At 43.9% G+C, this 18,756-nt stretch overlaps 1 protein-coding gene across 1 annotated transcript in view; it reads right to left on the bottom strand.

Moving 5' to 3' along the window:
* SMC2 (structural maintenance of chromosomes 2) overlaps window positions 1-18,756 on the bottom strand; it is a 348,380-nt gene that overhangs the window by 187,175 nt on the left and 142,449 nt on the right. Inside the window, exons 10-13 of the mRNA XM_069238504.1 lie at window positions 18,447-18,680; window positions 16,613-16,772; window positions 12,086-12,203; window positions 294-432 (exon numbers count right to left, since the gene is read on the bottom strand). Coding sequence (XP_069094605.1) covers window positions 294-432; window positions 12,086-12,203; window positions 16,613-16,772; window positions 18,447-18,680 — 651 coding nt within the window. The remainder of the gene's footprint in view (window positions 1-293; window positions 433-12,085; window positions 12,204-16,612; window positions 16,773-18,446; window positions 18,681-18,756) is intronic.

Genomic DNA, 18,756 nt, shown 5'->3' with positions numbered 1-18,756 from the left:
GAGAATAGTTTGCTCACCCAAAGTGCAAGGTCACCAGTGAAACACACCTCTGCCTACATAAAAAAAAAAATCATTTTCATCAAGACAGAAGATTAGATAAGATTTGTGCAAATAGAGGCTTATGTGCTTCATTTCCTATATAGTCTTAGGAAAAAGATAAGGTGCTACAGTTACTTGGCACCACTTCAGAAAAATTAAATTAGAAGTTAAAGCGTTTGTGCCTTATCAATCAGATTATTTTCATTCAAAAACAGGTAGATATGTCCTGCAAGTTATATGGTCAAAGTACCTACCTCTGTATCAACCACAACATTGTAAAGGCGTCCTCCGGCTACCACTTCTAAAGCAGTTGCTGTAGATATTTCTTTCACAGAGATCAGAGAAGCAACAAGCCCCTTAACACGGTTCGAGTCCCAGTTCTTTTCAGGATCCCTACAATTGAATCAAAGTAGTATATTAATTACAAATCATAATTACAAAACACTAGCATACATAAGATCATCACCATATAGGCATTTTACAACTGAACACCAAATTCATAGTTCCCCACCAAGTTAGTGGAGAATGTTTTCCGGAAACATGTTTGCTAACAGCGAGAATGCTTTTAGTGAAACAACAATGTTGAACGCACTGCCATTTAATGGAGGCCAGGACACATTTTTTTCTCTTTTAAACAAGCAAATCTATAGAGTACCAAACAAATTAATGTACAAGGAGTATTCTGAGTGCGAGGTAACTTGTTTTCTTGATTACGACCACAATGTATTATTTCCTTCAACTATAAATGTCATTGAACAAACAGCCTATTTCCTGTAGCCTTGCCATTATTGAGACCATAAATCTCCAATTTCATAACAACTTCTACAGTCTTATGAAGTTCTACTTGCACACTAGAGTAGTGAAAACCTACTTTGATAAAGATTAACCTCTTTGCAATCCAGAGGATGCCTTTCTCGAGGCTGATTTGCAGAAAATGAATCATATATTAGACATAGTGCTTGAGGCTAATTAACCAATACATGGAGTCGAAAAAGGATAAAAATCTACATAGCAAAAAAAAAATATGCATTCCAAATAACAAACTGATGACAAGCAGTCAATAATGCTCACCACAACTGTTAGGAAGTCTTTTGCACAGTAGATGCTACTTCATTTTAGGTCCAGATATTGTCTGTGCTTCCTTTGACTAGTAAGGATGGTATACAACACAAGCCAATTCATAATTTTATCGCTAAAGGATCACAATCATTTAGCACTTAAAATCCAACAATACAATAAACAGCACAAACTGCACCTCCTCATTATCACATGCAACTATACATTTAAGTATTCTTAAATGGCATGCTTTTCAAAAGCAGACTGTTACAAAATAATGATATTTAAAATCTTCCTACTTTCATCCCACCACTAATACATGTTGGACTACAAAAAACTGATGAGACTTTGCATTACAACATGTAAATATCTAGGTGGATTTCACAGTTCTAGTACCTTCACTTTAAAAACTGGGCTAAGGAAACACATGTGCAACACACCATGAAATGACAACATAAAAACAATAAAAAATGTATACATTTCAATTTCAAATGAAATCTAGTCACACCCAAGGTAATGTAAAAGATCTGTCCTTTTAGATCACATAGCAGAAACTACTGCAAGAGCCATGGTTACCAACTTCAAGAACATAACTTTTAAGGCCTGGAGGAGAAACCTTATCCAAATACATTTCTATAGTCAATACCTGAATGTTAAATAAGAATGATTAACCTGTAAGAAACACTAGCATTTTCAGTGTCTTCTCTTTTTGATCCCAATATGCTTTTGCTCAGAACACTACAACCACAAGTACCATTACCTCTGTCAATCCCAACAAGTAGTTCAAATCAAACGATGAAAATTAGTTACTTACCTGTAACTGCAGTTCTCCAGTATTGGTATCTTTCATAGATTCACATGCTTGAATCATCCCCGTCGTCGAGGTGGGAGCCTCACGGTAAATTTAAATATATAAAAAGCAGTAAGTCAGTAAAAATAAAACCAGTAGGCCCAAGTAGGCCTCATAAGGTATTTTACAGTCTATCCACTTTGTTTTGTGAAAAGACCCAAACTTGAGTATCAACCAATCAGGATTCAGCCCCTCCCAAACACTCCCAACAGAGGCTGAATTCCCTCAGATTTTCTATTAGGAGTGTGAAGTTTAATATCTGTATAATAGGGGAGCCTCTGAGGGGAGGAGGGTGGGTCGCATGTGAATCTATGAAAGATACCAATACTGGAGAACTGCAGTTACAGGTAAGTAACTAATTTTCTTCTCCAGTATTGGATCTTTCATAGATTCACATGCTTGAATCCGAGTAACGAGCAGTAATGTTTTCTTACTTACTGAATTACATTGACTGTAATTCCATCGTAATTCTATACCTGATGTGATTCACATTAGTTCAGTTTTAAATATGCACTTACATATAATTATATTTATATTCACAAACATACGAATATAAAAGCAATAAAATGTGTGTGGCCAGAAATCCTGACACAGTTTATGCTATTATTATGGAGAATACGACACGTTAAACAGTAGAAGAAAATGAACCATTAATGACCATACCTCGAGTGTGGTGGTGGGATGTGTAAGAGGCTCACCTTAACGAAATAGATGCCTCAGCACTGCTTGTCCCACTGCTGTATCGACCTGGTTTGTCTCCTCTAGACAGTAATGTCTTGTAAATGTGTGTTGGCTGGACCATGTTGCTGCTCTACAGATGCTATGTAGTGGTACACCTGCAAAGAGTGCCGCTGAAGTGGCTACCGATCTTGTAGAGTGGGCTCTCACCTTGGTGTGGAGCGGCTTTCCTGCTTTTGAATGGCAGAATTGAATCGCCAGGCCAATCCATCTTGCTAAAGTCTGTTTGGACACCGCGTGTCCCTTCTTTGTTCCGCCGAACGCTACAAATAATTGATCCGACTGGCGGATGGCCTGAGTTTTCTGTAGATAAAACTTTAAACATCTTTTAATATCGAGAGAATGTAATGTTTTTTCCGCCACTGTTTGCGGATTTGGAAAAAAGGTTTTTAAGATGACTGGTTCATTTAAATGAAATGTTGAGGGAACTTTCGGAATGAATTTAGGATTTGTCCGCAGGATGACACCTGAGTTTGTAAACTGGAGGAACGGCTGTTTGATGGTGAACGCCTGAATGTCACTGACTCTTTTTGCCGAAGTAAGAGCTAACAGTAACGCTGTTTTCCATGCGAGGAATTTTAGGTCAGCTTTGTGGATCGGCTCAAAAGGAGCTTTCATGAGTTGCATCAACACAACATTCAATGACCATAGAGGCGGGGGTTTCCTAATTGGCGGGAAGACCCGAAAAAGGCCCTTCATAAATTGTTTGACAATTCTTGTGGAACACAAAGAGAGTTTATCTGGTGATCTGCGGTATCTGGAGATTGCCGCCAGATGTACCCGTATGGAAGAATATGCAAGTCCTGATTTTGCCAGGAGCAGGAGATATGGAAGTATCTGTTCCGGAGTAGAAGATAAAGGATGTATATTTTCCGCTGCACACCAAACACAAAACCGTTTCCATTTAAGTCTATAGGTTTTGTTGGTAGTGTCAGCTCTAGCTTTTGCTAAGATGTCTCTACACTCTGGGGAGATTTTGAGATTTAAGTATTCATTGTGTTCAGGAGCCAAGCCGACAAATGAAGAGACGACGGATGTGGGTGTGTGACTTGTCCCTGGTGCATCGTTAAAAGAGTCGGACTCTGTCTGAGTGGTAGATGTGGTCGTTCGGAGAGCATGAGGAGCTCCGTATACCATATTTGTCTGGGCCATCTGGGAGCTATGAGTAGAAGTCGACACCCCTCCGTCTTCATTTTTCTGATGACTCTCGGAATGAGCGGGATCGGAGGAAAAGCGTAGGCATAAACTCCTGACCATCTCATCGAAAACGCATTCCCCCACGAATCTTTTTGGGGAAGCCAACTTGCGTAGAACTGGCATTTCTTGTTCTCGAGAGTGGCAAATAGGTCTAAGTTCGGTTTGCCCCATAATAGAAACAGGCCATTGAGAGTTTTCTGGTCTAGCTCCCACTCGTGATAAGGAATTACTGTCCTGCTCAAGGTGTCCGCTAGAACATTGATCTGTCCTGGCACATGCTCCGCTTTTAGTGAAATATTGTGTTTGATGGCCCATGTCCAAATTTGTTGGGCTAGTTGCGAGAGTTGTAGGGACCTTGTGCCTCCTTGCTTGTTTAGATAAAACATGCTGGTCATGTTGTCCGTCCGGATTAAGACGCTTGAACATTGTATCTTTGGCAAGAAAGCTTTTAGAGCTAAGTGTATTGCTTTGAGTTCTAGATAATTGATGTGGAGCTGGCTCTCTTGCTGATTCCAGATTCCGCTGATTTGCAGGTCCTGGCAATGTGCACCCCATCCTTCGAGAGAGGCATCCGTTGTTACTATGTAACTTGGTGTTTGAAGAAGAAAAGACAGCCCTTTTGAGAAATTGGTTGGAGTCGCCCACCACCTCATAGTGTTCTTCATTAGAGGCGTTATGCGAATCTTGTCTTCGAAGGAGCCGAGGACCTGTGTCCATTGTATGTCCAATTGCTCTTGCAGGGGTCGCATATGGAGTCTGCAATCTAGGACTAGCGGAATGCACGATGATATCATTCCGAGCAATGATTTGTAAATGCAGACTGAAACGAACTTTTTTCTGGATAGGTTGTTTGCCAACGAGGTTAACTTTTGTTTCCTCTCGTGTGATGGGTACGCTTTGCTGCGTACTGTGTCCAAAATTGCTCCCAAGAAACTCAATTCTTGTTTGGGGTATATCTGAGATTTCTGGTAGTTGACTACAAACCCCAGGCTGTGTAACAAATGAAGGCAATAGGAAATATGATTTGTTACTTGGAATTTTGAGGGTGCCTTTATAAGCCAGTCGTCCAGGTAAGGGAAGACCTGGATACCTGCCTGGCGAAGATGTGCTGCTACTGGAGCTAGCATTTTTGTGAAGATTCTGGGGGCTGATTTGAGACCGAATGGTAGAACCCGGAATTGGAGGTGCATACTTCCTACCCTGAACCTTAAAAATTTGCGATGGTTGCGATATATGGGGATATGAAAATAAGCATCCTGGAGGTCTAGGGATGCCATCCAATCGCCCGTGTTTAAGAGACGCAGGACATCCTGCAACGTTACCATCCTGAACGATTGTTTCTTTAGAAACTTGTTTAGTGCTCTCAAGTCCAGGATGGGGCGCCAGTCTCCTGAGGGTTTCTTGAGAAGGAAAAACCGGGAATAGAATCCCTTGTTCCTTTGAGATAAAGGGACTGGTTCTATTGCTCCTTTTGTTAGCATTATCCTTACTTCCCTGAGAAGTTGGCTCAACCTCAGAGGCGGTGTACCCGATGGTGGGACACTCGGTGGTGTTTGGATGAATTCCAGAGTATGACCTCTGGTCACCACATCTAGTACCCATCTGTCCGATGTTATAGCCTTCCACTTGGGGAAATAAGAATTGATGCGACCTCCGACCTTCAATATTGATTGGGGAGGTGTTGAGATTATCCGCTGGTCATTGCTTTCTGCCTGTATCTCTTGCTCGGGCAGCTCCTCTTCCTCTAGCCGGATGTTTGTAAGCTGCGGCTGGTGGTAATCGATAATGCTGCTGTTGTTGATGGTGCTGATGTCCTGGTCCTGTGGAGGAAGATGTATATTGTGACCTGTATTGTTGGTATCCACCTCGAAAGGAGTAATTACCTCTACCCCTTGCTCCACGAAAAGGTAGTTTTTTATATTGCAGGGTACCTAGGGATTTTGCCGTATCGGTATCCGTCTTGATAGCCTGCAGCATATCATCGACATGTTTGCCAAACAAACTCTCTCCATCGAAGGGCATGTCGAGAACACGAGTCTGGACTTCTGGTCTGAATGAAGTAGCTTTAAGCCACCCTTGTCTGCGCAGGACTGCTGCTCCAGCTAATTGTCGAAAGCCAGTGAGGGAAATATCTATTGCACTGTCTATTATCTCTGCGGAAACCCTTTCTCCCTCCTGCAAGACCTTTTTTGCCTCCACCTTGAGATCTTCTGGCAGTGAATCTACAAAAACGGACATGTCTGCCCACATCTGCCGATCGTATCTTCCCAGGATGGCGAGGGAATTTGCCGCTTTGACCGTTACTGCAGCAACCGAGGAGAATTTCTTACCAATATTGTCTAGTCTCCTTCCCTCTTTGTCTGGGGGAGACGCAATAGGTGTAGAGGGGTTTTTGGATCGTCGTTGAGCCGCCTGTGATATAACCGAGTCAGGTTTCGGTTGTGAGACTAAACAGGCCGGAGAATCATCTGGGGCCTTGTATTTTTTCTCTAGCCTTGGCATTTGTGAAGGCACTGTTGCCGGGTTTTTCATTGCCTTCAAACCCTCCTGCCACAAAAAATCCACAATAGGTATGGCTCTTACAGATCTCTTTGATGGCTCTTTAAAGTCATACAAAAAACACTCAGTTTCATGGGAAACAATTTCCAGGCCAAAACGTTTCGCCGCTCTCTCTATGATATTATGGAAACCTCCTATGTCTTCTGGAGGAGAATCCACTGGAGCTGCTGGAGGTGGAGATGGTGTGGGAACGAGATAGTCGTCCCATTCACTAGCAGCTGAATCTGCTAACTCGCCCTCTTCCCTTTCGTCGTCCGACGAGAGGTAAGCTTCCGGAGCTTGGCTAGTTACAGGTCTACTAGCCTGAGGCGTTTCGGAAACATTAGTAGTTTGAGCTTGCTGGTAACTCTGAGGTCTAGGTGGCGTGGACTGAGTTGACGGTGGGAACCTTTTATAGTAGTCCTTCAACATATGTTGTAAATCTGTCACTAATGTGCTAGGCATAGCTAGAGGCGATGGTTGGTTTGTCTGTGGATAAGATGTTGAAGCATAACTATGCTGGTAATGTTGATCCTCTTCTTCATCAAACTCTTGACATTTGACATTTAGTTGGGACGGGCTACTAGCTGCCCCAAACATGCCTTGAACGTCCTCATCCTCATCGTCTAAAAGATGTTGCGGTGGGTATGGCAGCACCTTACTTGGTGATGTATGCATCGGCAAAATGTCAGATGGCTTGTCTCCTATATTAATAAGGGAAAGGGGTAAGAATCTGGTGGAGTCCTCATGATGGTATGAGGAATGAGCTGATGAAATGTCCAAAGGTTTGTAAACTGTTAATGCTGTGGTAATCGTCGGATCCATCGTCGACGGTTCCCTCGTCGACGGCTCCCTCGTCGACGGCTCCCTCGTCGACGGTACTGTCGTCAACTGTACTGTCGTCGACGGGTCTCTCGTCGACGGGTCTCTCGTCGACGGGTCTCTCGTCGACGCTTCCGTCCATGACTGCGTCTTTTCCTTAGTCGACGGTCCCTTCGTCGACGGGTATTTTAGCGACGACGGTCGCTTCGCCGACGTAGTTTGCGTAGATGGGAGTGCCCTGGATGATTTGTGAACCCAGGAAGCCTCCGCTGTCGACGATGTGTTTGCCGACGAAGCTCTTTTGAAGATTTTTGCAGTAATAATCGTCGAAGACAAAGGTGACGACGTCATAATCATCGGTGAGGATGGTGTTGTGAACGTCGACGATACCGTGGTCGCTGTTACCGTCGACACTGTCGTCGACGGGGCGGTCGTCGACGGTTGTTTTTTCACCAAAAAGAGTTTTTCTGACTCTTTTTGTGGTGACAGAGACAGGGATGGTTTCTTTGAGGTGCTTTTCCGGTGTAACGGCGTAGTAGGTTCTGAATGAACCTTTTTTGGTCCATGTTTAACTGCCTCTTCAGTTAAGACTTGTTTAGTCTTTTTGTGTATTTTTCTTGGTGGTTCATCCGCACCTCTCTCTCTCTCACCTGTTCTCTTTTGAGGGCGAGAAGTTTGTGGTGACTCTTCGCTGTCTGATGAAGGATGCTCTAAGGCTTTTTGTTTTTGCAGCCATAAGAGAAGTCTACCCTCTCGGTCTTTGAGGGTTTTTTGACTAAAGGTGCGACAGATTTTGCAGTCTCTCACCTTATGGTCTGGATGAAGGCAGTAAATACACTTCTTGTGGGGGTCATCAATATGTAGTCTCTTCTTCCCACAGTTGTCACAGTCTCTGAACAGACCCTTCTTTGCCTTTTCAGACATAGTAAAGTTGTAACTAGTTTCTTGAGAGAAAAAACAATCTTCAGTCAGAAAATAGGAAAAAAACTGAGCAGAGCTCAGGGAGACTCCCTTCACACGACGTGCGGTAGAAAATCTGAGGGAATTCAGCCTCTGTTGGGAGTGTTTGGGAGGGGCTGAATCCTGATTGGTTGATACTCAAGTTTGGGTCTTTTCACAAAACAAAGTGGATAGACTGTAAAATACCTTATGAGGCCTACTTGGGCCTACTGGTTTTATTTTTACTGACTTACTGCTTTTTATATATTTAAATTTACCGTGAGGCTCCCACCTCGACGACGGGGATGATTCAAGCATGTGAATCTATGAAAGATCCAATACTGGAGAATGAAAGGATCTTAAGCAACCAAAGGCTGTCATGTGCAAAAGGATAATCAGTTGTGCAAATTGCGCACTGATTATTTAACACAAGAGTGGCTTTAAGGCAGTTAAGTTATTTATCAAGTTTACCACCAACTCAAGTTTTCTGTGTATTTCAGAGCACAATTTCAGATGGAAAAGCTCCATCTGCATGGATGCAGATGACATTGTGCTTCTTAGTCAAACTCCAATTGGCCTGCAGCGAACTATTAATGCACTTATTGGTTACATCACCAGGTCAAAGGTTTAGAACTGTACCTGAACAAAACCAAAGTGGTCAGACTGGTGGATTTGAAACGTAAATATGGCTCACCGATGGAACCCAGGTGGAGGTCGTTGCCACTTACAAATATCTAGGCCTCATGGTGGATACAAATCTGTCCTTCAAAACCCACCTGGTTGCTGCTCCAGCAAAAGCACAAGCCCTGACATATAGATTCAAGACACTAAAACAAAAACTCAGCGGTCCATCATACAATCATCTGCTCTCCGTTATGACAGCACAGTTATTGCAAACAGTCACTTATGGGGCCGAGACAATGCCGGGTAAAGAAACAGCAGTCTTTAATCAAATTCAAACAAAGGCCTACAAAGCAGTGTTCCAGATTCCTAATTCCGCTTCACCAGCTCAGGTTCGCCTAGAATTTGGGTTAAAAAACTATATTCCAGAGCAAGAATGCGTATGTAAAACTCTGCTGGCGACTGCGAGCCGCAGAAATAGGATCAATAAGCAACCTATGCTGGCTTGAAATCAAGGAACAACAGTGTCGTAATATCATCGGCTCATAGGGAAACCATCCTAATAACTCAATAAAGGATCTGGGCCTGGACACTGTCTGGGGCATGAGCTTGAGTAAAGGGGAGTTTTACCGTATGGTCAACGCTTCAACCCGGTCACTCATCACTGATAAGAACATACTTGCCAAAAGACGACATGTCTGAGTGGTGCTACCTTCATACAAAGTTCTCAGACCCCAGGAATATCTATCAGCTTTTTTTTTTTTTTAGGAAAACGCTGAAATGACAATTTATGCTTTTGCGCTTTGGGTCGATTGCCACCAAAGGTATGGTTCCCTCCTGGAAACAACAATTTAGGTCGGAAGTGTGTCGTCTTTGTAGGTACAAACAAGGGTCCCTGGTGCATCTTTTCTGTGTACGTCCTGCACTGTTGGATCAAAGGAAAATACTTCTGAAATGCACCTTCACGGCCCTTGGCATATGCTCTTGCAGACCAGCTGTTATCAGCTGGCTAAGCAGCTCTTCGATTCCTTTTGCCTGCCGGGGGATAAAGTTTATGGTGCAGGCATATAAATCTGTCAAATACAGCCAAATCGGTAGCTGAAAGGTTTGCACAAATCCAGGATTGATAGTGGCGTCATTGTCCAACATTCAGTAAGAGGTCTAACCAAACACTACCAGACTTCGGGATGATAGTCAATGCTGCATTGACACTGCAAAATTAAGATCAGAATCGAGGATTCATCCTCAACTTTCTCCTGTTTTAAGTTGAATCCATTCTCAACTCTTTGTTTTAAGAAAACCAGGTGGGGCAAACCCACCCGGCCAGTTTGTATCGCCTGTTCTAACTGTATTAATGCATATGTGTTTGTGTGTATGTATTGCTCACAAATGCAATGCATTGAATTGAATTTGCGTTGGTTTTAACTAACTAAGCTAATAAAATCTACACTCTGATGTAATAAATACAGATGGAAAAGCTCCTTGAGAGGAATATAGTGCAACTGACAAGCAAGATGGATAAACTTATGAACATATGAAAGAAGATTTGATCTGCTTAAGTGAGGGCAAAGAACACCCCCAGCAGTTTGGGCCCAAACCTGGTGATTCTTTTGGTTTTAGGCATCCAGCACACATTGTTTTAAAGCGGTTCCCCTAAATAATCAAGGTAGGTGACTTTAATGGAAAAATAATTATAACCATTTGGCAGTGCAGCTACTTCGATACAACTACCACATCCTTGGTTTTGACACTGTTGTCGGTCAAGCCCTGTTGTACAACACTACAATAGCAACCTATCCAGCAAATCTAAAGGGAGCAGTCTGAGGTATTCCTCTTTAGTAACAGCAATGATGTTTAACACTGCTCCTGTGAGCCCACATTGTTGTCCAGGTAATATAATTACTTTAGAATTAAGCCAGAAGTGAATTTTAGAGAAGCCAGTTTTGTCAACAAGTGCTCCTGTAGCAACAATCAGTGACATGGATCGGCAATAAGCAAGTAAATTATGTGCACTTCTGCACTAATGAATGGGCATAGGTCCCTTTCAACATGTGTGATAGCGCTAGGCTTCTCCGTGCAGGTAGACTGCAGTTACTGCAGAAAAGGCATAAGGGTTTCGATAATGGCAGGTTTCACACTACCAAGAGAAGATGGGGAGCATTCAACAAAAAAAAAAAAAAATCAGTCAGTAGTCACTGGTAAGCAGCCCTCACCTCAGTCAGTGGCTGTTGGCATTTGCAATGTTCAACATAATGGTGCCATCCAATCAGGTACCTTTTTGGAGTCAACAGGAGATGTTTTAAGGCAGAGTAGGGCAGTATCGGCTTCCAACATGCGGTGAACATTGATGTAGCTATAAGCCACCAACCTGATAGCACTAATGGGAGGGGACTACTAGCAGCAAACATTTGGTAATCTTAGCTACACAGATCCCTGTAGAGGAAGGAGTTTGTGGTGAATTATCTTACCTTTTTGTGGATATCATCTACTGTAAGATGGGTGTTTGTGATCGTCTGTTAGGAAAAGACACACATGCTACACATACAAAGGCACACTTCGTCTACAAGAAAAGATTCTTCCACAACAAGAGACCAAACTGAGCACTGTGTGCTACCACTCAAAAGGCATGAAATTCTGGGAAATATGGTGGAAGACCTACTTGTGTATAAAGAGGTCACAATTGTGTCTGGACTTTGTTTTTTGCTAAACCTTAGTTTGTGCTGGCAAAAAAAAAACATTTTGTTGTAGCTAGCTAGTCTAGATGCTCTTAAGAGTGTCAACACAGAGCTAGATCTGCCAGTATTTTCCAAAAATATAGTTAGATGGGCAACCGAACCTTAGAAGGTTAAAAAGATGCAATTTACACCACCTCATAGTACCATTCTTTACTGGCAATTACTCCAGTGGTTAGTGCCTTTCAATTTACAGCCAAAAGGAGCTCGTGCATATTTTCTCTACTTTAAGCTAAACATTTTACTATTAAAGCAGCACATTTGGAGGCAGCCACGTGAAATAAAAGCACTAGACAACTGTACTAATTTACTTTCTCATTCTCATAAAAACACAGGCCTGTCATTTATTCCACTCTGTAGTAGAGTTCAGATGTTGCACAGATCCTCAAGATCTTAATGAGATTTACTTGAATACATCTTTATAAATTAAGCTACAAGTAATGCAAGAATTTTCTCTATAGATTTTAAGGGGGCAGTTCTTTTAAACTAGACCATCTAGTTTACTCACTGCACCAATCTCAAATTAACTTAACTTATCTTCCAAGTGCATTACCTGTACTCAAATCGCAGATTTGGAAATCTGGCCATCAGCGACTCATAAGACTCCCTCAGCTGATGAACAGTTCGAGACAGTTCTTTCCGTCTTTCCAACAAGTTTTCCTCCTTGCCATCTAAAATTGCAAAAAGTAAAATTCTGTGAGTGCGACATACGTTTGTACATTTACTGGTAGTCATTCTGTTCTGCGTCAAATCAGGCAGCCTTTTGCAGTGTACCAATGTATACAAAAAAGAAGAAAAAAAACAAAAAAAAAACACCATGAACACATCGTGTAAGGAAATGCCTCCTTGGCATGGTTGCCCCCTGACTTTTTGCCTTTGCTGATGCTATGTTTACAATTGAAAGTGTGCTGAGGCCTGCTAACCAGGCCCCAGCACCAGTGTTCTTTCCCTAACCTGTACTTTTGTATCCACAATTGGCAGACCCTGGCATCCAGATAAGTCCCTTGTAACTGGTACTTCTAGTACCAAGGGCCCTGATGCCAAGGAAGGTCTCTAAGGGCTGCAGCATGTCTTATGCCACCCTGGAGACCTCTCACTCAGCACAGACACACTGCTTGCCAGCTTGTGTGTGCTAGTGAGAACAAAACGAGTAAGTCGACATGGCACTCCCCTCAGGGTGCCATGCCAGCCTCTCACTGCCTATGCAAGTATAGGTCAGTCACCCCTCTAGCAGGCCTTACAGCCCTAAGGCAGGGTGCACTATACCATAGGTGAGGGTACCAGTGCATGAGCATGGTACCCCTACAGTGTCTAAACAAAACCTTAGACATTGTAAGTGCAGGGTAGCCATAAGAGTATATGGTCTGGGAGTTTGTCAAACACGAACTCCACAGCACCATAATGGCTACACTGAAAACTGGGAAGTTTGGTATCAAACTTCTCAGCACAATAAATGCACACTGATGCCAGTGTACATTTTATTGTAAAATACACCACAGAGGGCACCTTAGAGGTGCCCCCTGAAACTTAACCGACTGTCTGTGTAGGCTGACTAGTTCCAGCAGCCTGCCACACTAGAGACATGTTGCTGGCCCCATGGGGAGAGTGCCTTTGTCACTCTGAGGCCAGTAACAAAGCCTGCACTGGGTGGAGATGCTAACACCTCCCCCAGGCAGGAGCTGTGACACCTGGCGGTGAGCCTCAAAGGCTCACCCCTTTGTCACAGCCCAGCAGGGCACTCCAGCTTAGTGGAGTTGCCCGCCCCCTCCGGCCACGGCCCCCACTTTTGGCGGCAAGGCTGGAGGGAACAAAGAAAGCAACAAGGAGGAGTCACTGGCCAGTCAGGACAGCCCCTAAGGTGTCCTGAGCTGAGGTGACTCTAACTTTTAGAAATCCTCCATCTTGCAGATGGAGGATTCCCCCAATAGGGTTAGGATTGTGACCCCCTCCCCTTGGGAGGAGGCACAAAGAGGGTGTACCCACCCTCAGGGCTAGTAGCCATTGGCTACTAACCCCCCAGACCTAAACACGCCCTTAAATTTAGTATTTAAGGGCTACCCTGAACCCTAGAAAATTAGATTCCTGCAACAACAAGAAGAAGGACTGCCTAGCTGAAAACCCCTGCAGAGGAAGACCAGAAGACAACAACTGCCTTGGCTCCAGAAACTCACCGGCCTGTCTCCTGCCTTCCAAAGAACTCTGCTCCAGCGACGCCTTCCAAAGGGACCAGTGACCTCTGAATCCTCCGAGGACTGCCCTGCTTCGACGACGACAAGAAACTTCCGAGGACAGCGGACCTGCTCCAAAAAGACTGCAACTTTGTTTCAAGAAGCAGCTTTAAAGAACCCTGCAACTCCCCGCAAGAAGCGTGAGACTTGCAACACTGCACCCGGCAACCCCGACTCGGCTGGTGGAGAACCAACACCTCAGGGAGGACCCCCGGACTACTCTACGACTGTGAGTACCAAAACCTGTCCCCCCTGAGCCCCCACAGCGCCGCCTGCAGAGGGAATCCCGAGGCTTCCCCTGACCGCGACTCTCTGAAACCTAAGTCCCGACGCCTGGAAAAGACCCTGCACCCGCAGCCCCCAGGACCTGAAGGACCGGACTTTCACTGCAGAAGTGACCCCCAGGAGTCCCTCTCCCTTGCCCAAGTGGAGGGGTCCCCGAGGAAGCCCCCCCTTGCCTGCCTGCAGCGCTAAAGAGATCCCTTGATCTCTCATTGACTAACATTGCGAACCCGACGCTTGTTCTAACACTGCACCCGGCCGCCCCCGTGCCGCTGAGGGTGAAATTTCTGTGTGGGCTTGTGTCCCCCCCGGTGCCCTACAAAACCCCCCTGGTCTGCCCTCCGAAGACGCGGGTACTTACCTGCAAGCAGACCGGAACCGGGGCACCCCCTTCTCTCCATTGAAGCCTATGCGTTTTGGGCACCACTTTGAACTCTGCACCTGACCGGCCCTGAGCTACTGGTGTGGTAACTTTGGGGTTGCTCTGAACCCCCAACGGTGGGCTACCTTGGACCAAGAACTGAACCCTGTAAGTGTCTTACTTACCTGGTAAAACTAACAAAAACTTACCTCCCCCAGGAACTGTGAAAATTGCACTAAGTGTCCACTTTTAAAATAGCTATTTGTGAATAACTTGAAAAGTATACATGCAATTGAAATGATTCAAAGTTCCTAATGTACTTACCTGCAATACCTTTCAAACAAGATATTACATGTTAAATTTGAACCTTTGGTTCTTAAAATAAACTAAGAAAAGTTATTTTTCTATAACAAAACCTATTGGCTGGATTTGTCTCTGAGTGTGTGTACCTCATTTATTGTCTATGTGTATGTACAACAAATGCTTAACACTACTCCTTGGATAAGCCTACTGCTCGACCACACTACCACAAAATAGAGCATTAGTATTATCTCTTTTTACCACTATTTTACCTCTAAGGGGAACCCTTGGACTCTGTGCAGGCTATTCCTTACTTTGAAATAGCACATACAGAGCCAACTTCCTACACATCTTGACACTCGGGAGGTCAAAACTGCCTTAATGCAGATCAGTCCCTTCCTGCCTAGGGAACAAACATACATTTAAAACAGTCCATGAAATCTTTGCAAGATAAAGTCTCTCCAATGTCTCGTATTCCTGGTAACATCACAAAACAAAATAAAATGATGGGCCGATTGCTGAAACTTTTCAAACACTCACCCCCAGTCACAAATCTGGGTTTAATCCATCGTTATTTTGCTCGCTACGTCACACCAGTTTGGACCCAGCCATAAGCAAATCATTCTTGACCCTGTTCCCCATGGAAACAGTTCAGCCCAAACTGCCAGACGTGGGTCCCATGCTCACTGTGCCAGTGGATTCAAGCTAGCCTGATTGATGAAGGGAGATACCCTGAAACCGGTCCCAGGATACTTGTTTCCTGGTCAAGGGAGGACCTGGCCTGGCAGTTCGGGCTGGACTGTTCCCATGGGAAACAGGGGCAAGGCTGATTTGCATATGGCTGGGTCCAAACCGTGGTAGCATGGTGAGCAAAATAACAGATTAAACCCAGATCTAGGACTGAGGGTAAGTACTTGAAAAGTTTCAGCACTCAGTCCATCATCCTTTTGAATTGCTAAAGTTGCCCTAAGTGGGAAGGGTATGCCCAGAAGTTGGTCCCGTGCTCACTGTGCCACTGGATACAAGCTAGCCTGGCTGATAAAGGGGGTTATACTCTGAAACCAGTCCCAGGACTCTGGTTTACGGTCCAGGGAGGACCTGGACTGTTCCTATGAGGGAACATCATGGTAAAGACTGATTTGCTTATGGCTGGGTCCAAACTGTGGAGGCATGGTGAGCAAGAGAACAGATTCAACCCAGATCTGCGACTGGGGGTTAGTGCTTGAAATGTTTCAGCACTCCTTCCATCATCCTTTTGTATTGGTATCCCACCAGTTGTATTTATCCTTTTCATCCCTGCTAATCACGCCCTGCAACGGGGTCCAGAGTAGGGATCAAGACATTAGGATGGGTGCCCTGATGCATACCCATTAGCAGTAGAATACATAAGAGGCAGAAATATAATGGCATACAGGAAAAACCTTCAAGAACCTAGAATCACTAACTGGTTTTTACTGTAGTAGGGAAGTATTAACAAAGACTAAATTGACTGACACAGCTAATTTTTGACAGAGGTCAATCAACACAGGAATATGGATTGCTTTTCGGAGAAAGGAACAAGTCCACAATTCATCATAAGTTTCACAAAAAACAATAAAAAAACAAAAAAAATCACAACCACCTCTATGGCTTTGAGTGAGCCCATTCTGAATAACTGCATTATGTGAAGAAACAGACCAAATAATGATTTTTGCCACTATGCGTGGGGAGCGTTTTTTGTTCCTTTTATAGCAAGGTTGTCAGGAACAATACATCTGAGACAGTTCTGTCTCCTTTACTAACATTAACAGTGGACTTGCAGTAACTTTCTGTGCACTGCATGATTTAACTTAAACCACCATTATGAAACAACATACTCGGAAAAATTTAAAAGTGAGCAATTTTAGAAGAGACAATTGGGAACACAGACCTTCATAGTTCAACTTTTTCATTTCCGCTTCCAGCTTCTCTTTGACCTTTTTTACTGCTTCAAATGTTTCATTATCTTTCTTGTAGCCATTATCCATTTTCTTAACTTCAGCTTGTTTTGTCTTCAATTCTTGTTGCGCATGCTTCAATTTCATTTGAGCCTATAAGAATGACAGGATAGAGTTTGCAAAACAAATCATCCAACTGGACCCTAATACACGTGGACACACATTCCTGATCCATGCTCTGTTAGAATCTTTAACTGGGTGTGCCCGATTCAGAGTAGGAGAGTGTACCGAAGAAGGTTAAAGCACCAGTCTACGACTGCACCCGGCTGTGAGGGAAGGAAATGCCAAAGATGTCCTTGGGTCCCCATGACCCGTCCCCAAAGTCTAATCTGCTGTGCACTACCGTTTATGACGCAATCAGTGTGGTTCCTGATTGCTTATTTGCCCCTCTAATACAGCATAGGTACAAAGGGAAACGTGCCCCTATGAAGCTTGGGCTACACCTCCTTACAAATGAGAATGCCCCTAGGGCTCATAGTAGCACAATCCATGTTGCAGATCAGCCTCAAGCTTCTGTGGATGTTTTCTTAATACCAAATTTTACCAGCTGCATAAAAAGGAGCAACATACCCTATTGCACAACCCAGGCACTATATATAATATGGCCTGTGCTAAGTTAACACATACTTTGTGCTGCACAAAGTTAATGAATCTAAGTTGTAGAAATGTAGGGAAAACCAATTACTGCCACAAATGTCTAAGTTCCAGCAGTCCCTCTATACATTTAAAATCAATTTCTCAACACTGCCTTCTGAGATCTAAGTAAGACCGTTAGCATACACTTACCCCGCTTGCCATGCAATTAGAGTGAACCACCACTTTAAAGTTGACAGCCCCACACCCATCCAGCTAGAAAAATTACTTTACTTAGCCACCCATCAATCTTCAAAACAGGACTCTTGTTAGCAGTAGGTGCCTATGTATGTATTTTATTAGTATCTTAAATCTAGCCACTGAAGACCGATGCGAGACAACACTCAGCATGCAAACGCTAATCTTTCTCTTTGCTGTGGCACATGAAACCTTGGAATAAAACAACTAAGATTCAGCACACTGTATTCTGTGTCAGATAAAGCCCCTAGTGGGCTAGCAGCACAGGTGCTTAACTGGAGCAGCCAGAGATGCAACATGGTAAATCCCGAAGCTCCAGAAGCCTAGTACAGCAAGCTAGATGATGACCAAACTTTCAACATCATTGGAATTATGGCTGCTCAATCCTTGTGAAGACAGGGGATCAAAAGAAATGATGGAAGAGGACTTCATAGCCTCTAGCACTATAGTCATTTATCGGTCTGTTTAACTGTAATCCTAAATTTAACTTACGAGTAAGGGATGTCTGAAAGATACAATTGTAGACCTCTCTGGTGGGGTTGGGCTGTGCCATGCCTCACATGAGTTGGCCCAACACCCAGGTGATGTTTCTGCATGCTGTTACTTCTAACTACATACCAAGTTCAGATCCCCTTCTATCCCAATTTATATACTCTTCCTTTCTCCCGCACCCCCGTTAGCACCATGGCACCTACTTGCCACTGCTATTCTCATTCATTAACTTCTGATGAGTTGCCTAATGTCAGCTATCCACTATCCAACAAGACATATTGGGGAGAGGGGGGGGGGGGGGGGGGGGGGGGGGGACAGATTACATGTCTTCAGCCTACATCTTGTGCTTGCTTTTCCCCTTTCCTTTTTCATCCAGCTTCTTGATGCAACTCTAAAGTTACATAAAATGATACAATAGTAAAGATAGAATTGTTGCAAAAATACCTGTTTGGCTTCCGTTTCTGCTTTGCTGATGTCATTCTTGCAGGTCATCATCTGCCCAGCAAGTGTTGCTTCCTCTCCGTCTTCGTTGGTGGACAGGCCAGCAGACACGGCATTGAAGTGTTGCTGAGCAGCAGTCAAGGCATCTGCATCTTTCTGACCAGCTTCCTGCATTGAGCTCAAGTTGTCTGTTATTTTCTTTACCTCCTTCTCCTTGGCCACCAAAGTCTTGCAATCCTTGTGCGTAACAAAATGTACTCAATCATTAGAACATTTTTATGAACTCTGATAACCAATGCAACACTCTAGCTGC

Source organism: Pleurodeles waltl, chromosome 1_2 (genome assembly GCF_031143425.1).
Source record: "Pleurodeles waltl isolate 20211129_DDA chromosome 1_2, aPleWal1.hap1.20221129, whole genome shotgun sequence".
Taxonomy (NCBI): domain Eukaryota; kingdom Metazoa; phylum Chordata; class Amphibia; order Caudata; family Salamandridae; genus Pleurodeles; species Pleurodeles waltl.
The sequence above is the reverse complement of the archived record's forward strand: the minus strand, read 5'-3'. Positions and strand labels throughout refer to the sequence as shown.